Source organism: Solanum stenotomum, chromosome 5, assembly GCF_019186545.1.
Source record: "Solanum stenotomum isolate F172 chromosome 5, ASM1918654v1, whole genome shotgun sequence".
In the NCBI taxonomy this organism is placed as follows: domain Eukaryota; kingdom Viridiplantae; phylum Streptophyta; class Magnoliopsida; order Solanales; family Solanaceae; genus Solanum; species Solanum stenotomum.
Genome location: NC_064286.1, coordinates 47,183,591 through 47,206,980, shown reverse-complemented (window position 1 = coordinate 47,206,980; position 23,390 = coordinate 47,183,591). Strand labels below are relative to the sequence as shown.

General features: G+C 35.9%; 1 protein-coding gene across 1 annotated transcript; it reads right to left on the bottom strand.

Annotated features, from left to right (window-relative positions):
• Positions 1-714: 714 nt before the first annotated feature.
• On the bottom strand, positions 715-13,688 carry LOC125864066 (F-box protein At3g07870-like). The gene is made up of 2 exons (XM_049544007.1): positions 13,518-13,688; positions 715-1,659 (listed from the first exon to the last, which is right to left on the bottom strand). Exons 1-2 carry the CDS (start codon positions 13,686-13,688, stop codon positions 715-717), a joined length of 1,116 nt encoding a protein of 371 aa, XP_049399964.1.
• Positions 13,689-23,390: the final 9,702 nt, after the last annotated feature.

Here is a 23,390-nt window from a genome sequence, read left to right as displayed (position 1 = left end):
TATAATATTACATCAAATTTGTAGGAATTTCTGAGATTATTTTGGATTTCTTTTCTTTAGTTATAACCCTGTTCGTATTTAAAGGCTGATTCTTTGAGTGATGATATGTAAATTTCCCCATAACCTTTATAACATAAATGCCGTAGTTGTGTCCGTTTAGTAGAAATTAATAGGAAAAAGAGTTTAAGTTCAACACATTAACGACGTATAAATTATTTACGCAAAAATTAACTTACTTAGAAAATCAATCAAGAGTTCTTATTACCAATTATAAAGAATATTGAAGATTCTAATTTTTTTTAATGGAGCTCAGGTTCAATAAATGTTTCATTTGCCTGTGCAAACACACTAACTTAGACATGAGTAACATTCATTCCAAAGTGTTATTGGGTATATAAATTGTAATTAGAAATAAGATAGCAGATAAATTTTAGTTAATGCAATATAATTGAGTATGCTCTCACAAATCAGACCACAATGTGAAATGATTAATTTAAATATTATTTGTTCATTGCTCGATATGTCTACTAGTTACCTTAATATTAACAATATAAAAGAAAAACCTATACCATCTGTTTCCGAAAAACTTAGTAATTACCTATTAATATTTCTCTATCGAGAATTCAAAAGAGTCCACAAAATACTAAAAGTTTATATCAGAAGTACAAAAGCAAAACATCATATCCCGAAGGAAATAAGATAAAAAAAACTACTCTAAACTATCTCAGTCTTCGAATAAACGTTTGTGACTTGAAAGTCGTCCCACATGACAGTCTTGAGTGAATAAAAGCTTGGAGTGTATTTAGTTGATGCAATGACATCACCGTCAACATTAACCACCCTGAACGTCTTCATTTCTGGGTTGTACCAAGCTAGTTTTGAGCGACTTTGAAATAAGATTTCTCCATCTTTCCAAATAAATATAGGTTCAAAACTATAGTTAACCATACCACGCAGAATAGATTCCACCAAAATGCTATTTTTAGTCCAATATTCTGCAATGCCATACTCTTTCATCCACCATATATCAATATTAACATTCCATATGTGGATATTATCAGTCAAACACATACAGTTCCCCAACTCTGCTAGCCTCAAGTTCGAGGATAGAGTTTCCAAACCAGGTGGAGCAGGCAGGGACTTGATCTTTTCTGTCTCAGCATTGAAAGAGTAAATGCTGTCAGTTTTTTCGCTATCCATCCAATGAAGAACACCATTGACATTAGCCTTTCCAAAATCATACCATACAGGACACAGAATTTCATCCACATTTCTCCATTTCTCATAAACTCCAAGAGTATAAACCTCCAATTCTGAAGCTTTAGTATCATCCTGAACCTTTCTATCAACTAATCTCAATACTTTATACTCTCCAGAGACTTCGCTAAAGCAAAACCCATAAGCAACTTGAGTAACACTTATCTCCCATTTGGGTAATTCAAGTTTGAAATACTCACCCAAAAGAGGATTGTTAATGTAAACCGAATGATTCTCAATGTGCGTCAAACTACCTACTAAACAGATAAATCCATTACAAGAACCAATTAAAATCGCACTCCTTGGATGGAAGTGAAACTTAGGGGTCACCTGAACGGTTCTGTTACAGCAGTGAACATAATAATCGTACTCTGCTTTGAGTTCTAGAAGAAAAGGATTGCACTGACCATCCAAAAATAAAATGTCGGGGAAATTAAGGGATCTTGTTTGATGCATGTTAAAAAACAAAGGGTCGGAAGTTAAAAGGCTATACCAGAGTTTACAAATAGCTCTACATCGAAAAATGGGCTTGATTGGCAATCTTGAAAGAATTTCAATCATGATCACCCATGGAAGATCCATAATTCTCGTGACATGATGAGAGATTCTACTTCCTTTGCAAACTGAACTTTTGACGTCCATGACTGGCATTTCCTTTGAACAAAATGGTTTGCTTGTTTTGAGGGTTATGGTCGGTTGGACCTTCATATATAGTGGACTCCAAGATTTCGGAAATTTTATTTCAAGCCAAAATGACTATAGACATTGACTAGATAAAGTTGGATGACTTCTTGAAAAATATTTAAGAAAAAAAAATTAAATGCTGCTTTCCGTTATCATCCTTTTGAATGACTTCTTGAAAAAATATTTAACGAAAAAAAATTAAATGTTACTTTCTATTATTATCCTTTTGGATGACTTCTAGAAGTCAAAACAAAATAAGTGAATTTTTTTTATCATTTACCTTATTTAGCCATTTGAATCAGATATTATCAATGTTTTATATTTTTAGATGAAGTTCATTAATAAAATGTACAGAAAAGGGTTAAAATTGCCCGTGAACTATGTGAAATAGACCACTTATACCCTCTATTACATTTTGGGAAAAAAGTGCCCCCACTGTTATCCCAAAAGACCACAAATACGCTCAAAGATTTAACAACCCAAATTTTTAGTGACGTGGCAAGCCACATGAGACTAATCCCTCCACCTAAATGTGGGCAAGTAGGACTAGGCCTTTAGCGACGACAAAATTAGTCGCCACAGATTTTCAAAATATCGCCACCAAAAGGGTTTTCATTGATTTTAATATATCTGTTAAAGGATGTTTGTATGATAGAACATTCTACTGTTCTAATCCTTCTACTATTTGTAGTAAATCTTTGGTAGATATAATGATAAAAGAACAACATGTCTCTTAGTGTATGTTTGTGGTTTCCTTATTACAAAAAAGTAAACTTTGGCATTTCTCTTTCATGCAAATCTATGGCATAACCCAATAGTTTGCACAAGTTTCCGTATAATGAATATCTGAGGTTGGCCAGAATGAGGAGCAATAGTTGGAGGTGAAGCTCGTTTAGTTGAACCGGGTTGATCCACATGGATGACCCGGTCCAATTTCCTTCAATAAAATATTCGTTTGATACATCTCTTTATGTATTCCTTGTGGAGATCATGTCTTTGTGGAAAATACTTTAAACTGTATCACATGTTTTTATTTAATATTTTGTTGAGCTGATTAGTTATGGCAGTAAATTGGGAATTTATAGATTTTAAAAAAGGCTTCTGAATTACTTGGTAAGCAAAATCTAATTGAATGAAAGAGCATCTTTTCCTTTAGTATTCTCAGCATTTAATATTTTCTATGATACATATCTTTTATCAAGACATGCATGTGTAATACTTTCCTAAGTTAAGATCAATTTCTAATTTTGAAAAGTGTATTGGATGTGAATTAAGGCTGTAGACAACGAACTTTTATTGATAAATTCATATTAAATTTGGATTAAATTATAAATTCTTGATACTTTGACCAATTCAAATTATTGGTTAATAAATTTGGATTAATATTTAAGTCAAAATGGTATGACTCGAATAAAGTTCAAATATTATATTTGGGTCACTCCATTAAGTTTACAAGACGAGCCCAACTCACATTCTTCAAGCCCAAGATCCTCTAAATTACTTGGACCACAATACCCCTAAAACACTAGTTCATGCCTATATAAAGGGGTCTTCATATAAAACCAAAAGGAGACGAAAATACATAGAGAATCCTTGCTCTTCAGCAGTGATTTGCAAGTCTTCCGCAACAAAGAAGTCTTCGCTCCAAGTGTTGAGCCACAAGTATTTCATCGAGTCAAGAACAATTGTAAAGTTAAGAATCGGGGGATTACATCTCTTTTCTAAAAGACTTCATAAAGATTGTAACATCGCACAAATTCAAATAGAAATACTATTGTTTTCCTGCTATTTTCCTTTCCTATTTGCTATATTTCAAGAACAAAACTTTAGGTGCATACAAGAGTCACAAGGAACCTCTAGCACAAAGTTAAGCTCAAATATTCTCTACCGATTAAGCTTTTGCATAAGACAATGCAAGAGTAAACTTCAAATGACCATATTTCTTTGAATATGAAGAGTATTTTATGTCCCTCTACTTATTAAATTAAATGTCTTTTAAGTCTTCTTTCAAACTCCATAACCGTTCTTGAATCCAGATCACGAGTAAAAATTATAGTTATGATCGTTTTACTAGAGACACTTCAATCTGAAAATTTCAGTCCAAAGCACTACGAGTTAGAGTATGACTCGTGGTATCATTTCTATGACTCGTACTTTGATAATACGGCCCCAAAATCTCTCGGCAACCACGAGTCAGATTTGTTGTTAAAGTACACATGTATGTTTTATTATCTAGTTGATTTTTGTTTCAGGAGGTTCTTCATTTAGCTGAGTATGCTCAGATTTAACTATGAGACGTGTCAAATTTGTTGTTAAAGTACACATGTATGTTTTATTATCTAGTTGTTTTTTGTAGGAGGTTCTTCATTTAGCTCAGTATGCTCAGATTTAACTAGTTATTTCATTCAGTCATTTCACATACCATACGTTCCATGTACATACATCATTCGGCGTTGCATTATTTGATAATGTAGATTCAGGTATTCAGGATAGTCATCAGACACATTAGTACGATCACTTTCATCAAGCATTGGTGAGACGTCATTGCCTTCGGTTGTATCCAGTTTAATCTTGAGTATTAGTAGTTAGCATATGTTATGAGTGTTATCCTCTTCATATTCAGGTTGGTCAAAAATACAGAAACAGAAAATAGATTAAATAGACAGAATGTAAGTAATCCGAGTCCACAGAAACCACTGTTTTTCCTTAAGAAATTTTATCCCCACATTGTACCCGAGGTTGCAATTAATTCCTTCCAAGATAAAACAGATTAACCTATTAGAGAAGTAGCGGTACCTCAAACTTCAATAATTTCAGCGAACGCAAGAACAACAATGAGAGCACACACAAACTCAGTTGATCGACAATTTTATTTATGTAAGAAAATGTATGCAGAGAGGAAAAATTTTCAATGTTTGAAAAATAAAAAAAGACCTCTTATTTATAGCCATTTGCAGCAAGGAACGCGTCTGTTCAGACAAATCTGTTCAAACCCGTTTTTTTTCCAGAATGTTGTATCTTTTGGGAAAAGTAACGACTTTTCCGAAGGAACAGGTCCTTTCAGAACGTTTTTATCGTTACACGTGAATTTCAAATAAATTTTATTGCGCCAAATTAATTATGTTATTTAACTAACATTCTAAATTAATTTATAAGAGAAAGGAAATCGATTAACAAGATTTATTAAATAAATTTTGTCCACAAATATTATCAATCAATCACATCATTTGCCGACTCCGAAGCCGAAGCCGAGCGAGCGACGACGACGGCGCGAGGGGGCACCTTCTTCTTAGCCCTTTAAGAACTAAAGGAAGTGTTTCCTAATATAAGGACAACAATTTTCTTTCTTCTACCAATATTGGAGAAATGACTTTTCATTTGCACTTTGCAATGACTTTTCATTTTCCCTCCAAAGTTGGTTCCCCCACTTTTTCATTTTCTCTTCTTATTTCTCATTCACACCTTGCTAAAACCCAACAATCCTCCACATGAATGGGGAATGACTATTGTTAAAACATATGCATGAAAAACTTGTGTGTCTCATAAGTAAGGGTTAATCACATCTGGATAAGTAGGTTTCCCTTTAAACTTTTCGTAGTGAGCATATATCAGATATACTCGGTCAATCGATAGATTTGATATCTTTGAACCGTTGAGCTTTGGTCTATACCTAGACAACATAAGTCATACAATCAACCCTTGAACTATTTTTGGTTCTCATTGTTTTGTTCGTTTCAGCCATGAGCGCATCTCGATTAATAAGTGCTCAGAAAACTGGCCTTACCGGATTCTCTGTGAAGCGGCTTACACTTCACACTTACATAAGTGGTTTCTAAATGTGTTATTTCGTAGATACACTTTTTGATATACCCTGTATCAAACTTAGAAACCATTAAAAAGTTCTTATGCCTTTATCCTAGTTACTAAACATTGTTTCATCATGAGAATGGACCATATAGTAATTTTTTACAATGTTGAACCGTCATCTATGACTTTGTTTTATCTCCTTGAACCTAGATCTTGGGATCTCCAGTCTTTTAGGTAAAGTTGCCGCCACGATGACTTGTTCTCGGCCATAGTCCCATTCCCGTCAATGATCTCTCAATTCCCTCTCTAGTTAGGCCTTTCGTAAGTGGATCCGACACATTATCCTTGGACTTTACATAGTCAATTGTGATAATTCCACTATAGAGTAGTTGTCTAACAAAGTTATGTCTTCATCTTATGTGACGAGACTTCCCGTTATACATAACGCTTCCAGCCCTTCCTATTGCAGCTTAACTATCACAGTGTATGCATATAGGGGCAATTGGTTTGGGCCAAAATGGAATATCTTCTAAGAAATTCTGGAGCCATTCAGCTTCTTCAACTCCCTTGTCTAAGGAGATGAATTCAAAATCCATTGTAGAGCGAGCTATACATGTTTGTTTGGATGATTTCCAAGATATTTCTCCTCCACCAATAGTGAAAACATATCCACTCGTGGATTTCATTCCAGTTGACCCAGTAATCCAATTTGCATCATTATATCCTTCAAGAACTGCTGGATATTTATTGTAATGCAAAACATAGTTTTGAGTGTCATCTAAGTACCCCAAAACTCTCTTCATTGCCATCCAATGATTTTGATTGGGATTAATTGTGTATCGACTCAGTTTACTTATAGCCAAGCTATGTTTGGTCGTGTACAATTCATGACACATATCAAATTTCCCAATACTCTGGCATAATCCAATTGAGACTGACTTTCACCTTTATTCTTAGCAAGATTAAGGTTCACATCAATTGGGGTCTTTATCTTTTTGAAATTCAAATACTTGAATTTTTCAAGTACCTTTTGAATATAATGAGATTGAGACAATGCTAGACCGTTAGGAGTTTTGTGAAACTTAATTCCCAATATCAAATCGGCAACTCCTAGATCTTTCATATCAAACTTACTAGTGAGCATACACTTAGTAGCTTTTACATTGGCAATGTCATTGCTCATTATCAATATGTCATCCACATATAGGTAAACAATGACTTCATGATTTGGAGTGTCTTTAATGTAAACACATTTATCACATTCATTGATCTTAAATCCATTTGACAACATGGTTTGATCAAACTTTGCATGTCATTGCTTCGGTGCTTGTTTTAGTCCATAAAGTTACTTAACAAGTTTGCATACTTTCTTTTATTTACCGGGAACTATGAAGCCCTCAGGCTGATCCACGTAAATCTCTTCCTCCAGCTCTCCATTTAAAAAGGCGGTTTTCACATCCTTTTGATGGATTTCAAGACCGTATACTGCAGCTAGGGCAATTAACATCTGAATTGATGTAATCCTAGTCACTGGCAACTATGTGTCAAAATAATCAAGATCTTTTTTCTGTTTAAAGCCTTTGATAACAAGTCTTGCTTTATATTTGTCAATAGTTCCATTATCTTTCATCTTCCTTTTGAAAATCCACTTTGAACCCAAGGGTTTGTTCCCTTGAGGAAGATCAACCAACTCTCAAGTATGATTGTTAGGATTGATTCAATGTCACTATTGACAGTCTCCTTCCCAGAGGTTGAATCGCTAGACAACATCGCTTCCTTGATTGTTTGAGGCTCACTGTCAAGAAGGAAAGTTACAAAATCATATCCAAATAAAGTAGATGTTCTTTGACATTTACTGTGCCTTGGACTCTCTTCATTGGTTTCATTCTCTTTTAGTTCTTCTCGAGGTTGTTTAGACCCCCCACTAGATGACTCAAGTCTAGTTTTATACGGATAGATATGTTAAAAAAATTTAGCATTATCTGACTCCATTACCGTATTATCATGAATATCCAGATGTTCAGACTTATGAATCGAAAATCGACATGCCTTACTATTTGTGACATATCCAATGAATACGCAATCCATAGTCTTAGGCCTTATTTTCATCCTCTTAGGTATAGGAACCTGGACTTTGGCTAGACACTCCCACACTTTGAAATATTTCAAGTTAGGTTTTCTACCTTTCAATTTCTCATATGTAATAACATGTGTCTTCGCATGAGGCACTCTATTGAATATTCGATTTGCTGTAAGGATAGCTTCCCCCACAAGTGTTATGGTAAACCTGAACTTATAAGTATGGCATTCATCATTTCCTTTAAAGTTGGGTTTTTCTTTTCCGCAATTCCATTAGATTGAGGAGAGTAAGGAGCAGTAGTTTGATGGATTACTTCATTTCAAAACATATTTCTGCAAGTGGAGATTCACATTCTCCACCTCTATCACTTCTGATCATTTTGATCTTTCTATCCAACTGATTTTCAACTTCAATTTTATATTGCATATGTCACGCCCCTAAGCTAACCCTGCTGGAATGATCATGAGCATACTAAGATAATAAACTGATGCAGAAGCTAAATCATAAATAAATTGAAAAGATGGGGAACACCCATATACTATAACTGAGATATATGAAAAACTGATTAGTTTAATACAAAGACGATATTAACTCAATACTAAGCTGAATCTATCTATATCTAAAAATAGCCTCTGACTGACTAGAAATGCTGGAACAGTCCCCAACTAAGTCTAGCAAAACTGAAACTAAAGACTAAAACAACTGAAAAGAAACTCATAACTATTGTCCTCGGAGAATAAGGATTCACCACTGATTTCACTGAACTAGAGATCGGGAACCGATCTAAGCGTGATCTAGATGCTGAGAACCTGAATCTACATTACGAGAAGATGTAGCGAACGTATGCGTCAGTACTTGAAAGGAACTGAGCATGCAGGACAGAGTAAAGCTGAAATAACATATAACTGAACAAAGTAATAAAGTAATGATATAATCTAAACATGATATAGAAACGGAATATTGAGCTAACTAAATGCAATGACCAAATTTAAAACATGCTGAGACTGAATACTGACTAGACTGAAATATGGTCAATGCAATAGAGTCTGACTGAACTGTAAGAGCTACTAATAACCGACATAAAACCACATAAGCTAAATTTGGAGTCCGATGTATACGCCCCATCGAGAGGACCCAATATACCCTGCCAGAGGTATAGAGGCATGCTGGCATGATCACAAAACTAATGTTGCCCACAAAGGGGACTTACAGCTACGTGGCTCGTAGTTTTGGGACTATATGGGCTGAACCCTAGTCCAACTCGGTATTATGCTACTCCCAATGAATTAAGTGGTTAACTGGTTATGATTGAATTTCTGTAAATACCGGATAGCTCAAAACTAAACATGCAAACTGAGAATGCAATAATTAATCTGATAATGATGCATTAATAAACTCAGGCATGTATAACTAAATAACTAGGATATCTGACCTAGCATGTGTAATTCAAGAACTAAAGAAATACATAGCTAGGGTTCTGAAATTCATGCGAGAAACGATGTAATAACATGATAATCTGATTTGGAACAAGTTAATAACTAATTCGTGATGATCTGTTGTAATTCTAGAAACCCTAAGTCTGTTCATAATCATGGAATCAAGAATCTAACTGAATTCTAGGGACCTAATGGGCAAAAGGAACCCACCAGTGAAATCCCACATACCTGGTGATGAATTCCACTGAGAAATCTTTCGATTTCGGGGCTGGAACTATTGGAACCTTGATGCGTTCTTAAACTAGGGTTCTTGACCTTTTTCTCCTCTCTTGCTTCTAATTTTCTAAGTTTTGATTAATGATTTTGACTAAGGTAAGTTCTAGTTATGTTTCTAGGCTTAAACTGACTAAAACCTCATGATTTAGGGTCTAAACGACGTATCTTAGGGGTCCAACAAAATAGGAAAAGACCAAAAGACTCCTAACTTACTTGTTGTCAGAGTGACCGACGGACTGCACCTACGGGCCATAGGTCAATGGACGGTCCGTCGATTGGGGTCGTCGTTCAACTATGCCTGACAGGGCTTCACTAAAACAAGCATATCTTTTTACTCGGTGGTTGGATTTTTGCAAACTTGGTGGCGTTGGAAAGAGGATTTAATTATCTATCATATATTAGGTGATGGGACACATAATTCATTTTTTGCTAAGATTTATGACCATTTGAAGTTGACCCATTAATAATTTTCATCTAACTGGCTGCTGACCCTCACCTACGGTTAGACCTACGGACCGTGGATCGAATGATGGTCCGTGCTGGTCGACCGTAGTTTGTGTAAGAGGCTGGGTAAGGGAGGTCTCGATCCACGGACACAGACCACGAACCGTGGTTATGTCCGTGAGTCGGGACTTAGCTAATTTTCTGAGCTGATTTGTGGAGGGGTTGCAGTTGTGAACCACGGACCTCCAGCACGGGCCGTGTTATGACCTACGGTCCGTGGATGGCAATCGTGGGTTGCACCTGCAACTCCTCAAAATCAGCATTTTTGGTCTATTTCGGATACGGGGTGTTACATTATCTCCCCCTTGGGACCATTCGTCCTCGAATGAAGACTTAATTAGCTGAAATGGAGGGAGAGGTATGCAATCCCTACCACTAAACACTGATAACTTAATTTTTTACTGAACTGAGTTCCAAGAACATGCAAATACGCTGAAAATGCAAGTACAAGCTAAAGAGGAACCATTACCTCAAGCTGGAATAGAATCAGAAGAAAAGAGATAAGGGTACATGGACTTCATGGCTGCTTCTTCTTCCTAATTAGCTCCCTCTACAGACTGACTCCTCCACAAAACCATAACTGAAGCGACTTCTCTGTTTCTCAACCTTCTAACCTGACGATCGAGAATCTCAACTGGTACATCCTCATAAGAAAGGCTATCTTTTACAGCCACAGTCTCTAATGACACTACAGATGCTGGATCACCCACACACTTCTTCAGAAGTGATATGTGAAAGACCGGATGCACTACTTCTAAATCTGTTGGCAACTCTAACTCATAAGCCACTTTACCAATCCTTTTCAAGATCCGATAAGGCCTACATATCTGGGACTGAGCTTCCCTTTCTTGCCAAATCTCATCACCCCCTTCATAGGTGACACTTTCAGGAAAACCCAATCATCAACTTGGAACTCTAGTTCCCTTCTTCTCATTTCTGCATAAGACTTCTGGCGACTCTGGGTAGTCTTAAGTCTATCTCTAATGAGTTGCACCTTCTCCATAGCATCAAAAACTGAATCTGGTCCTATCAAGGAAGATTCACCTACTTCAAACCAACCAACTGGAGATCTATATCTACGCCCATATAATGCTTTATAAGAGGCCATCTGAATGCTGGAATGGTAACTATTGTTGTAGGAATACTCAACAAGCGGAAGGTGATCATCCCAACTACCCTTGAAGTCAATCACACAAGCTCTCAACATTTCCTCTAAGGTCTGAATGGTACGCTCTGCCTGACCATCCATATGCGGATGAAATGTTGTGCTAAGATTAACCTGAGTACCAAGACCTTTCTGAAATGACTTTCAGAAATAAGAGGTAAACTGAGGACCTCTATTAGAGATGATAGACAAAGGAACCCCGTGCAACCTCACTATCTCATTAATGTAAAGATTTGCGTAATTCTCCGTTGAATCTGTAGTCTTGACCGCCAAAAAGTGAGAAAACTTAGTAACCCTATCAACAATCACACAAATGGAGTCATGTTGTCTGCGAGTAAGAGGTAAACCTGTAATGAAGTCCATGTTGATCACTTCCCACTTCCAAGTAGGAATGTCAATCTCTTGAGTCATACCTTTTGGTTTCTGATGTTCTACCTTGACTTGCTGGCAATTTTGGCACTTCGTCACAAAATCTACTATATCTCTTTTCATACCATTCCACCAATACGCTTCCTGCAGATCGCGGTACATCTTAGTGGCACCTGGATGGATAGAATATCTAGAGTTATGGGCCTCTGCAAGAATATGTTGTCTCAACTCGCCCACATTAGGAACACATAATCGACCCTGGTAGCGAAGTACACCATCTCCCCCTTGGGAGAAAACCTCAATTCTCTGTTGATGGATTGCACCCTTGAGTTCAAGTAATATCAGATCGATGTCTTGCATCTCCTTAACTTCCACTACCAAAGAAGATTCTGATCTATTCTGGAATATCACACCAACATCTAATGTGTTAGTAAGACTAACTCTTAAGAAAGCAAGACGATGAATATCTTTTTCTACTTCCTTCCATTTTTCCTCAATATGTGCTACACCACCCTCTAGATTCACCTCTTTTTGGCCTTAAGGTAAGAGATAATCGACATATATGTACTGAGCTACTACCTTTCTATTCTAAGATTGACTCATTTGGAAATTGGAACTGAACAACCCGAATTATACAATCGAATGAGGCATGATAGAACTGAAACCAATCCATGCCTAGAATTATATCAAAATCTACCATTTCTAACGTTATAAGTTATGCTGAGGTGAGTTTCTGAGAGACTGTGATAGGGCAATTTCTATATACCTGTCTAGCTATAACTGGGTCACCGACTAGAGTAGAGATTCAGAAAGGTTCTGAAAGAGTTTCTGGGTTAACACTGAATTGGACTGCTATGTAAGGAGTTACAAAAGACAAAGTAGCCCCTGATCTAACAATGCATAAACATTAAGATCAAAGACTCATAATGTACCAGTGACTACATCAGGAGAATCTTCCTGATCTTGATGAGCCTGGAGAGCATAGAGCCTGTTTTGGTGCTATCCACCACCTGTACCAGATGAGTTACCCTGCTGAGTCGGGCAACCTGCTGGTGCTGCTGAAGTTGTAGACTGAGATCTACCATTATTTCCTCCTTGACCATGTCTAGAAGGACAATCCTTCAATCTATGACCAAACTAACCACACCCAAAACATCCTTCCTTACCTGCAAGGCACTCGCCCGGATGGTTCTTACTATATTTCAGGAAAGTTGGGTAAGTTTTGGTGCCTGAAACACTACCTTGAGACTTAGAGGCTGACGCCATACCTTTCTGATCATTACGGAACCTGGGGGATGGAACACTAGCTGATGAAGGGGCTGGAGTCGAAGTCTTCTGCTGAAACTGCGAGCAATTTCCACCACCCAATTTCTCTTGGGAATACTCGTAGTTACATATTCTTGCTTTCTTAGTCTCCTTAGTCTTTTCCCTAAGATTATCACCCTCAACCTATTGAGCATGAGTCATGAGCCTAGAGATGTTCATGTCTCCCAATAACATAGCATTCCTACACTCGGTCTTCACTAAGTCTGACACACCATACAAAAACTTATTCATCTGAGCCCTGGAATCAACAACCATGTGAGGAGCATACCTGGAGAGTTGGTTAAACTTGAGCCCATACTCTTGGACAGTCATGTTACCCTGCCTTAAGTTTGTAAATTCCTTGGCCCTTGCTTCTCTCAACTCTATGGGAAAAAACCTGTCCAGAAAGGTTTCGCTGAAACAATCCCAAGTACTAGGAGCGGCATTTGTATACCAGATATGAGCCACATCCTTAAGTTGGTGTGATGCTAACTCAACCCGATCATTCCCAGTTACCTGCATCATTTCAAAGATCTTCTTAACCTCATCAATGAAGTTCTGTGGATCTTCACCAACCTATGAACCTAAAATTCAGGCGGATTCATCCTTAAAAAAAATCTTGAACTCTAGCTACCACTGATCCACTATTTCTATTAGTAGGAACTGGAACCTGCTGATTGTTCTTGTTGGTCATACTCTGAGCCAATAGTTGGATCGCATTCTGAAACTCTTCATTCTTAACCTTATGGTCTGGGACTAGAGGAATTGCATTAGCATTCCATGCGTAATCTCTATGAGGAGGCATGATCTTAAGCGCATAACGATGGATTAGAAAGGAGATCATACCAAAGCACGATAAGAATACCAAGAAAGTGAAGATTTCCTAAAACACTTCATAGCCTCCCTCTCATTAGATGTGGTGCACTTCACATCCATGAAAAGTACTCTACTTAGTGCGGCTTTTCTGACATCCTAGGACTCTTAAACCTAATGCTTTGATACCAAGTTTATCATGCCCCGAGGCTACCCCCGAGATGCAGACACGGGACCTAGGACCACAAGTGATCCCAAGCTAACCCTGTTGACATGATCATGTGCATACTAAAGATAATAAACTGATACGGAAGCTAAATCATAAATAAAATGAAAAGATGGGGAATACCCATATACTATAACTGAGATATATGAAAAACTTATTAGTTTAATATAAAGAAGATACTAACTCAATACTAAGTTGAATCTATCTATGTCTGAAAATAGCCTCTGACTGACTAAAAATGTTGGGACAGTCCCCAGCTAAGTCTAGCAAAACTGAAACTAAAGACTAAAAATACTAAAAAGAAACTCATGACTATTGTCCTTAAAGAATGAGGACTCACCTCTGATTTCGCTGAATTAGAGATCGGGAACTGATCTAAGCGTGATCTGGATGCTGAGAAACTGAACCTACATCACGAGAAGATGTAGCGCACGTATGCGTCAGTACTTGAAAGGTACTAAGCATGCGGGATAGAGTAAAGCTGAAATAACATATAACTGAACAAAGCAATAAAGCAATGATATAATTTGAACATGATATAGATATGAAATACTGAGCTAACTGAATGCAATGAACAAATTTAAAACATGCTGAGACTGAATACTGACTGTACTTAAATATGGTCAATGCATTAGAGTCTGACTGAACTATAAGAGCTACTAATAACCGACATAAAACCACATAAGCTAAATGTTGAGTCTGATGTATACGCCCCATCGAGAGGACCCAATATACCCTGCTAGAGGTATTGCTGGCGTGATCACTAAACTGATGTTGCCCACAGAGGGGACTTACACCTACGTTACTGTAGTTCTGGGACTATATGGGTACGCTAAACCGTAGTCCAACTCGGTATTATGCTACTCCCAATGAATTAAGTGGTTAACTGGTTCTGATTGAATATATGTAAATACTGGATAGCTCATAACTGAACAAGCAAACTGAGAATGCAATAATTAATCTGATAATGATGCATTAATAAACTCAGGCATGTATAACTAAATAACTAGGATATCTGACCTAGCATGTGTAATTCAAGAACTAAAGAAATACATAGCTAGGGTTCTGAAATTCATGCGAGAAACGATGTAATAACATGATAATCTGATTTGGAACAAGTTAATAACTAATTCGTGATGATCTGTTGTAATTCTAGAAACCCTAAGTCTGTTCATAATCATGGAATCAAGAATCTGACTGAATTCTAGGGACCTAATGGGCAAAAGGAACCCACCAGTGAAATCCCACATACCTGGTGATGAATTCCACGGAGAAATCTTTCGATTTCGGGGCTGGAACTATTGGAACCTTGATGCGTTCTTAAACTAGGGTTCTTGACCTTTTTCTCCTCTCTTGCTTCTAATTTTCTAAGTTTTGATTAATGATTTTGACTAAGGTAAGTTCTAGTTATGTTTCTAGGCTTAAACTGACTAAAACCTCATGATTTAGGGTCTAAACGACGTATCTTAGGGGTCCAACGAAATAGGAAAAGACCAAAAGACTCTTAACTTACTTGTTGTCGGAGTGACCGACGGACTGCACCTACGGGCAATAGGTCAATCGACGGTCTGTCGATTGGGGTCGTCGATCAACTCTGCCAGACAGGGCTTCACTAAAACAAGCATATCTTTTTACTCGGAGGTTGGATTTTTGCAAACTTGGTGGCGTTGGAAAGAGGATTCAATTATCTATCATATATTAGGTGATGGGACACATAATTCATTTTTTGCTAAGATTTATGACCATTTGAAGTTGACCCATTAATAATTTTCATCTAACTGGCTGCTGACCCTCACCTACGGTTAGACCTACGGACCGTGGATCGAATGATGGTCCGTGCTGGTCGACAGTAGTTTGTGTAAGAGGCTGGGTAAGGGAGGTCTCGATCCACGGACACAGACCACGAATCGTGGTTCTGTCCGTGAGTCGGGACTTAGCCAATTTTCTGAGCTGGTTTGGGGAGGGGTTGCAGTGGTTAACCACGGACCACCAGCATGGCCGTGGTCTGACCTACGGTCCGTGGTCTTATAGTCCAGAAACTTAGCCACAATAAACTTCTTTGTTTCGGCATCCTCTGCTTTGTACTTCTTTTCTTAAGCATCCCCGAGTTCTTTTGAGGTCTTGACAATACTGTACACATTGTACAGATCATCTTGCAGGCCACTCAGAATATAGTTTTTACACAAAAAATCTGAATGTGTCTATGCTTCTGTTACCAAGAATCGTTCTTCAGCCGGAGTTTCATCCGACATAACAAGAACGTTCTCATTAATGAACCTCTGCAGACTCAACATAGTTAGATAGAAGAACATCTTCTGCTGCCATCTCTTGAAGTCTCCTCCAGAAAACTTTGCAGGTTTCTCAACCAGTGCAAGGGTAGCAGTTGAACGATTGTGTGCAACCCATGTTATTGCAGGACTCACTGTTCCAGCATTTACTTGACTTGAATTAGTCATTTTTCTATCACAAACGGCAGAAAATTTTAGTATGTGAACTACTAACACTAAAGAATAAATCCTTACATAATTGTTTATGATTTAACGATAAAATTTTTATATTCTTTTAATAGTTAATCGAATAAATTTTAAAAATTCAAACAAAGTAGAAAACCATAAAGGTTTTATTCTCCAGAAACCTCAAATGCAGAAACTATTAAATTTCTTAAGATTGTTATCCTCTTCATATCGAGGTTAGTCAAAAATACAGAAACATAAAAAAGATGAAATAGATAGAATGTAAGTAATCCGAGTTCACATAAACAACTGTGTTTCCTTAAGAAATTTAATCCCCTCACTGTACCCGAGATTGCAGATTAATTCCTCCCAAGATAAAACGGATTAACCTATTAGAGAAGTAACGGTACCTCAAAGTTCAATAATTTCAGTGAACTTAAGAACAGCAACGAGAGCACACACAGACTAAATCGATCGATAATTTTATTTATGTAAGAAAATGTATGTAGAGAGAAAAAATTTCAGTGTTTGAAAAATGAAAAAGACCTCTTATTTATAGCCATTTGCAGCAAGGAACGCGTTTGTTCAAACCCGATTTTCCAAGAATGTTGTGTCTTTTGGGAAAAGTAACGACTTTTCGGAAGGAACAGGTCCCTTTAGAACGTTTTTACTGTTACACGCAAATTTCTAATTCATTTTCCAAATCCTAATCCTAAGCCGAATCCGAGCGAGCGACAACGACGGCGCGAGGGGGAACCTTCTTCTTAATTCTTTAAGAACTAAAGGAAGTGTTTCCTAATATAAGGACAACAATTTCCTTTCTTCTACCAATATTGTAGAAATGACTTTTTATTTGCACTTTGCAATGACTTTTCATTTTTCCTCCAAAATTGGTTCCCCTACTTTTCCATTTTCTCTTCTTATTTCCCATTCACACCTTGCTAAAACCCAACAATGAGTAGAGATTCAGGTAGCCGGAGGTCTTGTCCTGACAACCTATCTTTAGCATGTCAAAGGCTTCATAGACGAGTCAATTTAGTCATAGTTCAGTTGTTTTACAAATCTATTTATTATTAAGATTTTATTTCGTTTATAAAGTTTTTGAGTTTGTTTTCTAAACTTATTCCATGCTTATCTTTTAAAAACTTTCGCATAGTGTCATAATATTTGGTATAGTAGTAAGTCAGGCCAAATAATGATTCTGAATGCTGGCCACCCCAGGGTATACGCTCGAGACATGAAAACATGTGCTCGTTTTACTACAAAATAGTTAATGTAGGTAATAATTAACAAGCTTTTAAATTTTTACATCTTTTTAAAGAAAGCCAGCTTTTAATTGTTATTTTTCTTCACATTTTCATTGATGATTATCTATTTACTCTTTTTTATTGCAAAAAATAAATAATAAAAAATGATTACATTAATTATTTAATACATAAAATAACTTTTTAATCACATTTAGGACTCTTTTTTGTAGGAAAAATGTTGTCTTAAATTTATTTTTCTCACATGTCATACTTTCTCTATCATTTGTTTGAGTGTTTCATTCACTCCCTCTATAAATCTTAGCGTTTTCACTTTATTTCAACCTTAAATCCATTCAAATTAATCTGGATGTTTTTAGTTCTTCATTTTATGTTGAAAAGTGGGTGTTGTTCTAATCTTGAGATCTCTTTCTTTTTTGGGTGAAAGTAATTTCTTTTTAATAAATTAGGAAATCAGTACATCTCTAATTTGGGCCTATTACCCAAATACAATAAAAAAACAAAGTAAAAGGCCAGCCCATCCCCGACAAGCCCTCAACTTTCTCCCTACACACATATCCCTTTAGATTAGGGTTTCCTCATCCACCACTCCACTTAGCCCCCCTTTCCTTTCACTTGATAACCTGAAATGCTCCCGCCTTGGATGAATCAACATCTTTACTTTGGGTCATAAGTAATGTTGCTTTAGTTTTGGATCAAGCTTGTTCTTCATCTAATATGAGATCTCAATTCAGGTGAAAGGTATATCTTTTCTCTTTATTTCTGATTTTTTTTTCCAATTGGATGTTTTAATCTAATTCCTTTTCGTTTCTGTTGGTTTCTTTACTAGTGATTGTATTTATGATTTCTCTTGAACTGAAAAGCTTTTTGTGATGTCATTTATTAATTTTGTGTTTCTCTTTCTTTTTTTTTTTTGGTTGTTGTTTCTTTTCTTTTTTTGTACTTTTAATTTTTTGGGTTTTGTTTTACTTATAAATTTACTATGATTATGGTTAAATCTTTGATTTTATTATCAATGAAGTTTATTTTTTGGGTGTATCAAAATCATCGGTGCCATCAAAAATCATAATTTGGCTTTTAAATTAGTTTGAATGACTTCTATTTAGATCTGATATGAATTTGGCAAGCTTGATTGTATTATTATCACGATTTTAAGTGAATTTTGGATTTTTTTTAAGCTTCAGCTTTTATACCTTTCCAATTAAGGTATATTCTCTTAGAAAACCCTAAGTAGCTTCAAATCAATTGTTATATGTTATATGGTCGTTTCATTGAGCTTGTTCAAGCATTTATTTGACTGTAACACTTGTTGATTTAAGGCTGGGTTGATGAAAATAACTAATTTGAGAATTAGAGTTTTAAATTTTATTCCATTAAAGGCTTTCAAACTTAACTCACTAAAATGGAGTGTATATATTAGTGTGTGTTCATCATGTCATTGCTATTGCATCAAATAGATTCGATTTTGTATCAAATAACTTTGAATTAATTGGTGCATACAAACTAAATTTATTTATATCTTTGATGATAAGTTCAAGATTTGATACAAATAATATTTATTCATGTAGGTATACCAATTAATTTTTTATCTTGAAAATACATGTAACAATATCTCAAAATTTCTTATTGAAATTTCAATATAGGTTGTCGTTTTAAATTGATGGACAAGCTGACAACCATAGTTGAAGGAGCTAGTCATGAGACAGGTGATTCAAATTCCTCAGAGTCAGAGCTCAAGGTAATTGTATATTTATTGATATTAATCTTCCATTGTCATTGATACAGAATGAGAACTGCCATCATTTTTTCGATATGGTTAGTCTCTTTTGTTATCTATTGTGCACTCAATTAGTAATTCCTTTTTTCTCTTTTCCTTTTGTTCACTTAATTAGTTCATTTAAAATCAATCTTATGCCTTAATTATATGCATGAATGAGTTCTCCATTTGTTGTTTCACTTATAGTATTAATTCCAATATGTGTGTGTATGTATTGACTATATTTGGGTGATCTTATAATTATTGTGAATTAACTAATCATTGCATATACCTCCTTTTGCATTTGCATTTTCTGTTTTCAAATTCATTAGATTTGGAGGTTTACTAATTAGGCTTGTGTAATCAAGCTAGCTTTAGTTCTCTCTTCATGATACTCGTGATCAAGTTCTCTTTTTTCCCACAGTGCTATTCATATTTAGATAAAAATATAAGGGGCTTCTGTGAAAGTAATCAATTTGATTTCCTCTGTTAGTGAGTTGATTTCTCAGTAGATCACTCAACTACACTAATAGTTATTATTTTATCATTCATCACCAACTTAATTATTTATTTAAGACGAGTCCAAAAAAATGTAGAATATTTTAGAGTTGTAGAGAATTGAAGGAAGATCTCTAGAATGAGTATTCTAGAGAGAGAAGTCTAGAATTATTCTAGAAAAAGTAGTTCTAGAAAAAGATAGCTAGAAATATTCTAGAAGAGAATAGTATGTATCTCTCTTTAGATTCTTCCATCACCTCCTATAAATAGAGGTGGTCCATATTTATTGGTAAGAAAGTAAGTTCTCAAAGCATGAGAAATAGGAGATAGTTCATAGAGTGTGATTGCAAGAAATATTGTGTGTAACAATTGTAGGACCTAAGTGAATCCTTACTTTACAATAATAAAATATAAGTTGTGAGCAATTGATTGTGTCCTTAAATAAAAAATATACAACAAGTGGTGCCAGAGAGTCTAGTGGATAAGGAAAGGTAGAAACTCAAAGGAAAGGAGATCTTAAAATGTTGGCAGTCCAGATTCTCTATCGATGGCAAATGATGAGTAAGATCAATTCATATAGATCCAATTTACCTGACCTCTGATCCCGTGGATTTCAAATCACTTCCTTCATGGCAAACTCCTTCAACTGATGTTGCCATCTTCTCCATCTATCTAAAAGAACAACCAAAATTAAACAGTGAATTTAATCTGAAAGCCTTTGATGGAATGAATTCTAGAACCTTAATTCTCATCTTAGTTCTTTTCATCAAATCATCATTAAATCAGCAGGCGTTACAATCAAACAAATTCTCAGATTACCAACGTAGGCTTCTACTTCTTCCAATGCACCAGCCACACCCGCTAAGGATCATCCGGGTAACCTGTATTCCTGCTTGCACAAACTTCGCTTTATTACTGTCCCATGAAAGTTTCTCATTACGCTTTACCCCAAATTCTACCATCTTCCTATTGAATCACCTTTTTTGTGCTTTACAAAAGAATAGTGCCCCACTACTTTGATATGGCATTCTTTTCCTTTTATTGAAATGTTAAGTTCTTTCCCATACAATATATTTTCGTTCTGAGGATTTTAAAAAACACACCAACTGCTGCAATTTTCCACCTTAGAAGTTGTGCACAGTGCCTCCCCAAATCCCTGCGCACCATCCAAATATGTTACTTAATACTTTATACTTTGCAAGACTAGCATAACCACAGAGCTCTTAACTGGAAAAATAAATATTAAAGGATGGTAACAATTTTATTCTTACCCTCTTTGTGTTTAATGTTAATGGAAACTTCACAGATGTCACTTCACATTTTAAAATTCCCTCTGTATGCATGCATGGCTGCTTGGAACTCTATGGAATACCGTGATGTCTTTCATGTTATTGCATTATGACTGTCTTTGTTTATTGTAGTTCATCTCTTAGCTTATATTTAGGTCCGAAACACTTAAATATTGTTATCATATGGAAGAAGATTATTCATTCCAATAGGTAAGCAATGTATAAATACAATAGATTGTGTGTTATCTTAGGAAAGAATTAAAAGATAATTCCTACAAATCTGCATAAATCTGCTATATAAATAAGGCTATGTGCTTTACTAGGAATGAAGTCTATATACATATTCTATAATATTCCCCCTAAAGTTAGGGCATATATATTGATCATGACCCAACTATTGTTACAAAGATGATCAACTCAAACAAAGATGAAATAGCCTATAGTCAATCTCCTGTCAATTTTGGATCCAACATACTCCGCATCTGTAGAACACGTAATACAGGTATGATTGTGATTGCTATACAATATGCCAAGTCCAAGGGCACCTTGCAAGTAACATAGAATTTGTGTCAAGGCTTCCAAATGCTTGATCGTAAGCACATACGAGAATTGGCTAACAACACTTACCATAAAAGTAATAACAAGACGAGTCACAATAATTTAATTTCCCAATTAGATATGTATTACTCAGGATCATCAAAAGGAACACCATAATCTTTTGTAAGATGCACGTTGGGAATCATTAGAGTATTGCAAGATTTGGCTGCCAACTTTCTGGTGTCTGCAAGTAGGTCAAGAATATACTTTCTATAAGATAGAAAAAATCCCTTCTTGCTATTACTTAATTCTACTCCCAAAATGTATCTTAACTAACCTAAGTATTTCTTATAAAACCTAGCATGCTAGAAAGACATCAGGGAAGAAATCCCCGTATAATCACTTCATGTGATGACAATATCATCTACATATACAACAAGAAGGATAGGGCCAGTTGTTGATTGCCAACTAAGTGATCACATTTTCTGATTTTCAACCCAAACTCTTGTAATACCTCACTGTACTTGCAAAACCAAGCCCAAGGACTTTGTTTCAAGTGATACACAAACTTCTTTAAATGACAGACTTTCCCATACCCCCCTTGAGAAAGAAAACCAAGTAGGTGCTCCATATATACTTCGTCTTGAAGATCACCATGTAGGAAAGTATTCTTAAGGCCAGACTTGTGGCTAAAGGGTATGTTCAAGCATATGGAGTGCATTATTCAGAGACCCTTTCTCATGTTGTTATACTCTTTCCAGTTCGCTTATTCATTTCTCTAGCTTGTTCAAAGAGTTGGCCTTTACATCAATTGGATATCAAGAATACTTTTCTTCATGTTGATCTTCGAAAGGAACTATAAATGGAGCAACAACCTAGTTTTCTTTACCAAAGGGAGTATGGGAAAGTCCGTCATTTGAAGAAGTCCTTGTATTGCTTGAAGTAGAGTCCTCGGGCTTGGTTTGGCAAGTTCAGTGAGATAGTGAATTTGGGTTTAAAATGAGCAAATGTGATCACTCAATTTTCTATCAACAATTGGTAATATCCGTCTTGTTGTATATTTTGATGACATTGTCATTACAAGAAGTAATTTGTCACGACCCTAGGGTACACCATAGGTGTAACATGACATTTAAGATCCCAAGATGCCCTAGACAATCCACCTGCAATACATCATACAAGATAATAAAAGTAAAGACTTGAAAGAAAGCATTTAATATATCAAAAGTCTAACAAAGCATAAGTCTAACATAAATCTTAAAACCATCGAATACATCATAAGGAAAGAGATTCAGACTAACCCATAGATCACTTATAGAGTTTGAAATGAAAAGACAAAGCAAATGGTGTCTCGGTCCTTGAATAATGAGGACTCATCAATCAACTGAACAACCCAGGTGATATCTAGCCATGAGTGTATGGAGTAAGAACGTTGAACACTACATTCATCAGATACTATAGGCACAAGTATGCATTAATACATGAACGTACTAAGTGTGGGGTAATATGAATAAACGTGAACGTGATAGTATAAATGATTTAAAACATGTAGATATGATCAATAATTTGACATTTTAACATAAGGAAATAAAACATGAAAATTATAGGATATAGTCAATGCATTTGGAGTAAAGGACATAAGAGAAGCTTTGAAGAAAACATAGTCATTT